This window comes from Dipodomys ordii, unplaced genomic scaffold, assembly GCF_000151885.1.
Source record: "Dipodomys ordii isolate 6190 unplaced genomic scaffold, Dord_2.0 Scaffold48, whole genome shotgun sequence".
NCBI lineage: Eukaryota > Metazoa > Chordata > Mammalia > Rodentia > Heteromyidae > Dipodomys > Dipodomys ordii.
Genome location: NW_012267264.1, coordinates 5,493,325 through 5,504,309, shown reverse-complemented (window position 1 = coordinate 5,504,309; position 10,985 = coordinate 5,493,325). Strand labels below are relative to the sequence as shown.

General features: G+C 37.8%; 1 protein-coding gene across 2 annotated transcripts in view; it reads right to left on the bottom strand.

Moving 5' to 3' along the window:
- Nucleotides 1-10,985, bottom strand: part of Aass (aminoadipate-semialdehyde synthase) — a 54,264-nt gene that overhangs the window by 14,255 nt on the left and 29,024 nt on the right. For both annotated transcript variants that reach the window (XM_013020027.1, XM_013020026.1), the window contains exons 14-18: nucleotides 9,770-9,891; nucleotides 9,461-9,587; nucleotides 6,573-6,683; nucleotides 6,378-6,486; nucleotides 5,623-5,763 (exon numbers count right to left, since the gene is read on the bottom strand). In XM_013020027.1, coding sequence (XP_012875481.1) covers nucleotides 5,623-5,763; nucleotides 6,378-6,486; nucleotides 6,573-6,683; nucleotides 9,461-9,587; nucleotides 9,770-9,891 — 610 coding nt within the window. The remainder of the gene's footprint in view (nucleotides 1-5,622; nucleotides 5,764-6,377; nucleotides 6,487-6,572; nucleotides 6,684-9,460; nucleotides 9,588-9,769; nucleotides 9,892-10,985) is intronic.

Sequence of the window (10,985 nt, the reverse complement as noted above, 5' to 3'; positions counted from 1 at the left end):
GGGGATGGTAGGGGGAAAACAATGGAGGGGCTAACAATGTTCAAGGGGAAGTGTACTCATTACCTCACTCATGTAACTGTAACCCTCTGCATAGTATCTTTACAATAAAAAATTTTAAAAAAAAACCTAAGCTAAAAAATAACAGGCACTCATTAAATGTCTTAAATGATAACAATATTTTCTCCTTTTCTTTCCTGCAAGCCACATCAAGCATTAGTCTTCCACACCTTATTCACATAACAAGCACCTACTATTGATGCAGGGATCCCACAGCTGCGGAGGGAATAAGGAGCAGGGTGAACAGCATGGAATCCCTGTCATCTGTTCACTCCTTTATTCACTGAGCAGACATTCACCACTGGCTACCAAGTGCCAGAAGTGTGAATGGCTCACAGACGGTTAGTACCTAAAACTTAGGAGTGTGCTGGGGATGGTGAAAGGCATCAGAGGAGAGAGCTAGCTTCTCAACAAAGACAGTCCCATGAACATACCATGAAGCTCATATAAGTACTAGCCATCCAAACCATCTCCCCTTGCTCTTTCCATATCTTTCCCTGTCTCCGTGTTTCTGTTACTCATAGTCTACTTCCCTAAACATGCACTCAAAATGCAGCGAAGCACAAGAGTTGTTATTGTCTTTTAAGTAACGATCTAAAGATTCTTTTAGTGTATGAGGCTTGTGATTATCCTTAAAACAGTAGAAAGCATTGTGCAGTGATAATCAAGGCTGAGAGTTTTGCTGAAGAGCTGGATGTTGTACTTTTTGCCCTGCTGGAAATACTCTACCTCCATCTCTACAGCCACAAAGCAACACAGCTCAAGGGAGTTGTGATGGAACCATAGATGGAAGCAGAGAGTTTTTCCTAAAGGACATTCTGGTGAAATGGAATGACTCTCATAGCTTTATGTGTAGATTTTATTTTTTGTAGGCCTTCATATGAGGGAGAAAATGAACATCACTTATATATGGCTGAAGTGCCAGAAGGAAAGGGTTAAGCTTAATAGTGTGTCAGATAGATTATATCTTCTGGCTAAAGGCTTACAACAAAAACCAAAGTACTGTCTCTAACCCTCACCATGAGAATCTGAAGAATGTGAAGAATGTTTCGGCTTAATTTTCTTATAACCCATCCTGGGCTAAACCAAGAATATTTCCCTAGTGACAGTTTCTGCACTTTTTTTCTTTAAACCAAATTTCTTCTTATAAGATTTTAGGTGGTTGGGGTTTGTTTTTCCTTTTGATCTACTTTAAAAGGCAAAGGCTGATATTTAAAGTTTCCATAGACATTTTGCTTCTATAACTTTTGGCAAACTTCAAACTCCTGTTAGTTTGAACTAACAGGAACTTTTTAAAGAATAACTTCAATGTTATTCCAGGACTTTATCAATTGGAAATAAATCAGCTAGCCCATAGGTCTATCATAAAATTCCTGTAAAGAAAACCAGAAAAAAAAAATTGTCTGGGTACCTGTGGCTCAGGTGTGTAATCCTAGCTACTCAGGAGGTTGAGAGCTGAAGATCCGGGTTTGAAGCCAGACAAGACAGACAAATTCATGCGACTTTTATCTCCAATTTTACAAGCAAAAAGCCCGAAGTGGAGATGCATCTCAATTAGTAGAGTGCCTGCCAGTCTTAAGCAGAAAAGCCAAGTAAAAGTTCAAGGACCTATGTTTGAGCCTCAATACTGACCACACACACAAACACACAAACACACACACACACAATCAGAAAATTTTAAATTGAATGGTGTGATTAGAGATTCTGATGAAAAATTGCAAGGTGAGTAGTCATTATCATTTGATGTCAATGTGGGATTGTGCTTCTAATGACATACTATGGTTTGAATAACAAACCTCACCCTAGTTAATATTTTATTGATGATGTAGGTAGATATATTTATTTACCTCACAGAAAATGTGTTTCTTGTGTGTGTGTGTGTGTGTGTGTGTGTGTGTGTGTGTGTGTGTGTGTGTGTTGGTTGTGGCACTTAAACTGAGTTACTGAGTTATATCACTCAAGGCTAGCACTCTACCATTTTGAGCCACAGCTTCACTTCCAGTTTTCTCATAGTAAATTAGAGATAATAATCTCATAGACTTTCCTGCCTGGGCTGGCTTTGAATCATGACCTCAGATATCAACCTCCTAAGTAGCTAGGATTATAGGCATGAGCCACTAGTACTTGTGAGAAGATGTATTTCTTTTGGCTCTTACAGTGTTCATATTCCAACCCACTCCCTGCAGAAACAGTGGCTTACTACAGTCATAGACTAAGTCCAACTCTTCTACACACACACACACACACACACACACACACACATCTCCCAATCAAGGATAGTTGCTGCCACATATTTTGGAACACATATTCAAATGCTCTCAATAAACTTAATCCTAATCTAAATAAGATTTAACACAGGAACCATACCTACAATCACATATACACACACACACACACACACACACACACACTCTCTCTCTCTCTCTCTCTCTGTCTGCTACTTATTATATGTATCTGACTTTTAAACCATGCAATAAAACATTTTATCAGAGGTGACCGACCATCAGAGGCAACTCCAATGATCATGCTCTTTCTACATAGTCCTTCAATCATACTTATTTTGAGATCTGTATTTTGAAAACAGAATGGGCATTGTAGAGAATCCTGGAGAACACCAAAGAAGTATCTGATGACTATGCTAAAAATGGTTAAAGACACTGGAAAAGCAGAGATAGCTTCTGTTTTCCTAGAAAGAAGGGTTTGGCTGCTGCAGTTTGGGTGGTAGCAGGCAAAGGAAAGCAGGCTAGAAAAGTTATCTCCATATGTGGTTGCAGAATAAGCACTATTTTCTAGACAAGAGATTAAAGCAGGCCAGGCAACTGGTGACTAATGCCTCTAATCCTAGCTACTTGGGAGGCTGAGATCTGAGGATCCAGGTTCAAAGCCAGCCGAGGCAAGGAAACGTCCATGAGACTCTTATCTCGAATTAACCACTCAAAAAACCAGAAGTGGCACTGTGGCTCAAGTGGTAGAGTGCTCATCTTGAGCTGAAGAGCTGAAGGACAGTGCTTGGGCCCAGAGTTCAATCCCCACTACTGACGAGAGAGAGAGAGAGAGAGAGAGAGAGAGAGAGACTAAAGCAGATGATGAGCTCTGCCACATAGAGTTCACCTACTTTTCACTTCAGAAAGCACACTGTCACCTATAAAGAAAATGAGGCAAGAGATGAATCCCTGCCTTGAGATAGATGGAAGGCAACTAGATTTGAGAGAAACCTGAAGTTAGAAATAGTACCTGTGACTGGAACTTACTGCAAGAGTATAGGACAAAGAGATAGGGCCTAATTCACAGGCCACATTCTAATTGATGAGAAAGTTTAAGGCTTTCACTTTAAGCAAAAGCCAGAGAGGTCATGTAGCTCTCCTCTTCTGATCCAGTGAATTACTTGAAGCTGCTCTGTGGTGGGGCAGAGTGGTGGGGGCAGAGGAAAGAGAATACAAGAGATGTGGTGGGTTTTTTTTTTTAAGTCTAACAATGTGCCTTGGGAGACAGGCTGATACACTTAAATCACTGAGTGAATAACACAGCCTCCAGAAAATTCTTAGACCCAGACAATGCTAGTATCTGACACTTTGATTGAGTTTCCACTAAAGAATAGAGACGGGAGGGTGGAGTGGTCAGGGAAAGCTCCATCCACAAGAGGAAATCTTGAGCGGGACCTTGAAAACAGTATCTTTTTAGCAAAGAAAAGAGAAACATCGTGTTTTCCTTTCAGATCTTCCAGAGTGTGGGAAATGCAAAACAGCACTCTTTTTTTCAAAAGGAGTTCAGAAGAAAAGGGGTAAACTTCAAGTTCAATAGACAGGATTTCTGCTGCTTCAAAACAACTGCTTATTTTTTCTTGACGTCTTACAACCTGTACATTCTTTATATAGTTAATATTTGTTAAAGACTTATGGCATACCCATCAGTCTCCTGTGAAAAAATGACGATCTGTTTGACTTAATTAAGTCATACTGAAAGCCCTCTGCAAATCTGCTATTACTACTCAATGCCAGCAGCTCACACCTATCATCCTAGCTATTTAGGAAGCTCAGATCTGGAGGATCTGGGTTTGAAGCCAGCCTAAAAAAGAAGTTTGTGTCTTCTGTCTTCAAAGTAACCAGCAAAAGCTGGGCTGTAGGTATGGCATGAGTGGTAGAATGCCAAAAGAGCAGGCAGACTTAAACCTGGTACCAAAAAAAGGCATTATTGTGTTATTATGGGTTTTTTTTTCAGCTGAAGTTCATCCACACAACAGAGCCAAGTCCAGCCAAGACAGCATTCAGTGGCTTTTTCCACTGCACCTCTTTCATTCTTATCTCCTTTGCCATTTATAGGGCCATCTAAAAATAAGCATTTTGTCCAACTGAAGTAATACTTTTTCTATGCATCACATCTTAATTTATATCAAACAGAAACCAGTCTTTTCCCCCAAAGATTACAAAACATAGAAATGCAATAAGAAGTAGGCTATGTATTGTGTGAAGGATATGGGTTTGGTAGAACTCAAACTGCAATTCTGGCACAAACCTGGATCAGAGCTGTAGAACTGGATGGAATGTCAGTGTTCACATTATACTTAAAGACTGCTGGTGCACAGTGGACTTCACAATTGTCTGGCCTTTGGTGACGCTGGGAAGAATGCCAGTACTTGGACCAGAACTTGGGCATCTTCTTTCTTATCCTGAGACATGCCACATTTTCTCAGCATCAGCCTTATATGCCCTGCTTGGTTACTAGTGTTTTACATAGTGCTCTGGGAATCTTTATATGAAATTGTTCCTTTCAAAATTCAAATGCACATGGCATTCACTTGGGGAAGATTGAAAGAAATCGCAAAATTCTGGCAAATCAGAACGGTTGGAAATGAGGCATGCTCTGATTGAGCACATCCTCTTCTCCATTACTTTTCCTTCTCCTCCCACCCCCAACCTGTTCATCTAAACTAAACCAATTGTCTTCTTGTATACATTTTTGTGGCACATCAGCATGCTCCAAAAAAATTCTTTCATTTGAATTATAGTCAGTTATTCTAGCATCCACCTTTCCTGACATGAAATCTAGGAAAAGCAGAAAAGAGTGTCAGCTGATGACCTTGACATTTTCTCTGCCACTGTTTCTTTATTGTAATAAAGAGAGTTCTTATGTTCTGTTACACAGCAGTTGGGCAAAAAAAAATCTCTGTTTTGGACAGCCAATTCTCAGCCAGCTGTGAATTCTCTGGGGGGCAAAAACTTCATTCAGCATTACAACCATTGATGCCCAAAGTCTAACAGGTTTTTAGTCTGTACATCATACCCAAACCGGTCAAAAGATGACGACCAGTATTTACATAAATCCAGATGAGAAGAGTATTTTTCAGAACAACTGGCAAGAAGGAAAGAAGGGATGAATGCGAACTAGCTTTGCTTGAGAGAATGAGGGGCCACAAAAAATGAGACAGAAAATATACACTGGGAAGGAGGAGAAAGTGAGGGACAGGCAGCAGAGCGTTGGTTGGAGGATTTCTTATTAGGAAGAAAGGTTAGGGTTAGGCAGTTATCAAAGGGTTATAGTTCTAAGGTGTCAGAGGCATTCCCCTACCTTTCCATTCAGTAGGTAAGAAGCAGGCTGCATTACGTTCATCAAAACGCCCATAGGACTCCAGCTGAATTTATACCTCAAAGGATTGTCAGAATGTTCGGGGGCAGGAAGCCCCCCACAGTAGGAAATATAAGATTCAATCTATAAATTAAGAATCAAGAATTTAGAAGTAGCAAACAATGAATGATTTAAAAATGGTGTGTTAAGTCATTGAGGACAATGCCATAGTGGAATAAACTTGCTGATATTGTGCCATTTTTAAGTTATTAAAGCTTTCTAATATAAAGCCTCATAATCAGACACTTAATTTAATTCAGGGGTGTATTTTAGGTATATGAGAAAGAAAAGAACCTACTAGTTCAGTTTTGCTTTGTCAGTTCTTACTGATTTGTACCCAAATTTATATGTGTGTATATGTATTTATATATATTCACATATGTAACTGTATTTTGTCGTGTGCAAATACTACCCAAACAGACTGATGATATTTCAGATTGTTTTTGCTCACAGACAAAAGTCAAACTTGCTTATATCCTATCTAAGAATCTTTTTTCAGTGAAGATGTTAGAGTAGCATCAATTACTATCCAACACCCAAATGTCACTTTACTTCACAGACACATCTGCACCTATGAAATTCTATTTGAAATGAAAAAATGAGCTATAATATAACCGCATCTTTAACCAGAATCACAGAAAGATTATTTCTGTAATTAAAAGCTAGGCCTGTCATGCCCTCTCATAAACGGTGCTCACCGTGGCCCCCATTTCTTTGGCCTTATCGATGGTATCCATTGCAAGCATATGATCAAGCCCAGGATCCAAGCCCAACTCGCCAATGAGTGTGATGCCCGCATCTTCCACACTGACACAGGTGGGAAGAGGAAAAAGGAAATGTCAGGAAATATGCTCCTTAGGGCATTTACTTATATGGTAATGACTGAAACTGACCTCTTTTCCAGCTCTTTCAGTGCTGGTGTGATGTAGCTTGCAGTGATCATGTTAACTTTGTTTGTGATGCAAGCTTTGGCCACAACGGGATGTAACACATATGGCAACAAGCTAAGAGAGAGAGAAATTCCTGTGAGCTACAGAACAAATTCTTCCCCAATTTGAAAATTTAAGAAACTGATAATACTTAAATTTTTTATTATTTATGATTTTTATTATTTATGATTGGACTTATTGGATGTTATATCTTTAACAAAAACAAATTAGAGTATTTCACTCATTTTGATTGTGACATTAAGAAAAGGATATAATTCTTGTATATGACGACCAGCCAAAACCCAGAAACAGTTGAACTATCCATGAATAGTCAAATAATCATGACATATTCATACAGTAGAATACTACACAGCAATGAGAATGAACAAACTACAAATAATAACAGAAGATGCTCAGAATCACCAATGTTAATTAAAAATGAAGGTAGCCACAAATGAGAACACACACACTGAGTGATTACAAATTTATGAACAATGAAAATAGAAACAACTAATCTATATATCAGAGAAGAAAACAGCACTTGCTTTGAGAATAGAGTTGGTGAATGGAAGGGGCATGAGCAGGGCTCTTGAGGACAATTTCTTGCTTTATTTTTGTGTGAGAGAGGAAGCAGTATTAAGGCTGAAACTCATACTTTCACTTGGCTTTTTGGCTCAAGGCTTGGGACTCCATTTGAGCTCCACCTCTACTTTTGAATTTTGGCTGGTTAATTATAGATAAGAGTCTGCTGTTCCTGGGCTTGCTTAGACCTGTGATCCTCAGAATTCAGCCTCCTGAGTAGCTAGAACTACAGCAATGAGTCACCAACAACCAGCAGTATCTTATTTCTTGGTATCAATGGTGGTTACAGAATGTGTTTAGTTGGTGGAAATTCATTGAGCTACATGTTGATATTTTGTTTATGTTTTAGACAGAGTCTCCTCTGTAGCCTATTTGACCTCAAACTTATGATCCTCCTATGTCAGCTTTCCCAGTGCTAGATGTATAGGCATCTATCACCAAGCCTGGACACATTTATATTTTGTACATTTTGTGACTTCATGCTTAAATTTAAAGCTTTATGAAAACAAGAGGGAGGAGAGAGCAAGAAGAGAGAAGCAACGTGGATGAGAAAGAGAGGAGGAGGAGGAGAAATGACAACAATAGACATAGCTGTCCTGGAAGCTTTAGTGAAGCCTTGTTTGTGTTCTATTGGCTAACTGCCCAGAAGTAGGATTGCTGGGTCATAGGGGAGCGGAACCTCCATACTGCTTTCCAGATTAGTTGAACAAGTTTGCATTCCCACCAACAGTGTAATCGAGGTCCCTTTTGTTCATATCCAGGACAGTATTTGTTAATGTTGGTTTTCTTGATATTGGCCATTCTAAGTGGAGTGAGGTTTTGATTTGCATTTCCATTATGGCCAGAGATGTTGAACATTTCTTCATGTGTCTATTCCTATTTCTTCTTCTGAGATATCTCTCTCTAAGTCATTAGCACATGTATTAATTAATTAATTCTTTGAGGGTTTATTTTAGGGAGACTTGGGTTTTTTTGAGCTGTAAGTATATTTTGGATATTAGGCCCTTGTCTGATATAAAATCATGTTCAGTGCAGCATTATTCACCATAGACAAGATATGGAATCAGCCCAGAGTCCCCTTGGTATATGAATGGATCAAGAAAATGTGGTATTCACAATGGAATTCCTTCAGAAAGAATGATATTGTACCATTTGTAAGGAAATGGAAAGACATATAAAAATTTATATTAAACAAAGTAAGTCAGACCCAGAGAAACATAGGTTGCGTGCTTTCCTCATTTGTGATAGCTAATATGTGTCTATAAACCTACAAGTAAACACTCTGGGTGGTAAGCAAGTGGTCACAAATGAATTAACTAAAGTAGAATAGAGTCTATGGAGAGTGCAAATAGTGTGATTCTTTAAATAAAAAAGAAAAACTAAGTCAAAGCACCCAAAAAATAAGTACCAGGAAACGGGTAGTCACAAGAGGCTAGGGGTAGAGGGGTAGGGGTAGGGCCAAGGGGAGAGGAGTAGAAGAATGAAGCAGGAAAAGGGGAAGAATGCAGGCCAGAACTCACTGCATGTACCACAGAGTTGAGAAATATAAGGGAAGGGGTGGGCTGGAGGGGGAAGAAGATTTAGAAGTGATGACACAGATCAAGATGTATTGTATACATAAACTCTTTGTTAAAGGGCAACAGAACTAAATACATAACCTAAAATTAAGATAATTAAGGAAAATGGTACACTGGGAGTGTGGATGAGAATGCTGAACGGGGTGACATTGATCAAGGTGCACTGCATTCATAAACTGCTTTGGTGAATGGCAACTCCTTTGTACAACCACTTATTGTAAAAATACTGTACATAGGGGTTATAGTTACATGAATACATTTCCTATTGAGCACTGTTACCTCCTCTGTTTTTCCCCTACCATCCCCTCCCTCCCCACCTCCCCAACTCCTTCCCCCTCAAGTTGCGAAGTTCATTTTCAACATAGTGTCTTGTACATCACATTGTTACAATGGGTCAACCTGCATCAAGCATTTTTGTTATTTCTCTTCCCCTCCCCAAATTAGAAAAATGTATATACAAGATACAGGGCACCAGAATCAAATACAGTGAAAACAGGGGTTATACTATGGGGGAAGAACATACAAAAAAATCACAAAGTACAACCACTTAAAGATAATAAAATATTCAAAAATAGAAAGACAAAATATTTATTTTGCTTGCTCAATTAAGATAGAGAGAGAGAAATAGAGAGAGAGAGAGAGAGAGAGAGAAGTAACAACAAAAAGTGTATGTAACTTGTTCTTGCCAAATACCTAATGACAAGATCCTGAGATGCCACCAGGGAGTTCAACCTTTCTTCTTGTTTACCGATGTTCATGTTAACAAGATTAATATTGTATTTCTTGCTTAACTTTTTCATTTGATTTTCCATGTCAGAGCCTATTTTAGGGATAAAACAGTCCAATTTTTATATTTCCCTTTCCATGGCACAAAGAGTAATACACTTTTGAATGTCTCTAAAATCACAAGTACTCCACATACAGAAACTAAAGGGTCATCTAAATTTTATAAGATCGGGAGGGGGGTTGTAAAGAAAAATATGGGAAGGGGAATATAATTACCTACTGTTATTTCTATATTGCTGTCTCTTGACAGGTATTCCAATACAGGTCCAGATACATAGCCAGATCCAAGAACCAACACCTTTTTCTTGGTATTCATTGAAAATGATTGAAAATTTTCTCTGTTTAAAAAAAAAGGAGGGAGATTTAATTTCTTTCTAAACAACCAAATCTAATTGTCCCCATATCAATCTAAAACTTAAACTGTGAAATAACAACTTTTTTTCTAAATGACTTACAATAAGAACCAAAAGAAATTTCTACACTGATATTTTTCATTACTTATTTCATATTTTTATAATAAAGCAACAAACCCTGAGAAACCTGAGGTATATAGACCTCCATAAATTCACAGTAGTAATGAAGGTGCTGGATTATTTATTTGCTTATGCCCTAAGGAGAAATTTTGTTCGTACTTTCTCCTAGAGGACAAGATTTAAAATCACATTAGAGGGCTATCCAATGGAAAGTTTACTTGCCTCTCACAACAATCCAAAGAGCAGAAGAGCATTTTTATACATATTAGAAATTGTTTTGTCATATAATTTTAGGGTCACGTGAGAACTAAAGCTATAAATTGGGTTAAATATAGAAACCAAGACAAGTATGAGGAAGGATTTCAATTCTTGAGTAGTTTATTTTGTGATAATTTATATTTTCTGGAAAGATGGCTTTATTTCCTGCAAACTGTAAGTTCAAGGAAGTGACAAGTCTTGTCCAACTTTATAAACCCACTAATGTTAGTTATATTTTCTTTCGAATATGGAAGTTATTCATGCAATGTCTTTTGAATCACATATTATTAACCTATAGAAATGTCCTTCTGTCACTGACTTAGGCTGCTGGCTGTTCTTGGAATTTTTAGGTCAGGATGTTTCTCAAAGTTTAATCCACAAATCTTTACATTCATAATGGATGGATATAAAACAAATATAAAATATTACTGCTTTTTTTAATCTTCAACATATATAAAGATAACCCATTAAAGTATTTCTCTTCCCAAAAAACTACGATTTTGTACTAATATATTCTAATTATACTTTCTATAATTTCTGGGATTAAAACAGTATTTTTATGAGCACATAGAAAATGTTTTAAATATACTATTTTTAAGAATTCACTTGTAGATTCTAATTTTGTCTACATCATCAGCACCCCTAAACTCCAGACTTTGAATTAATATTCACTGTTTCAAATGAAGCAAGAATATTAGAGT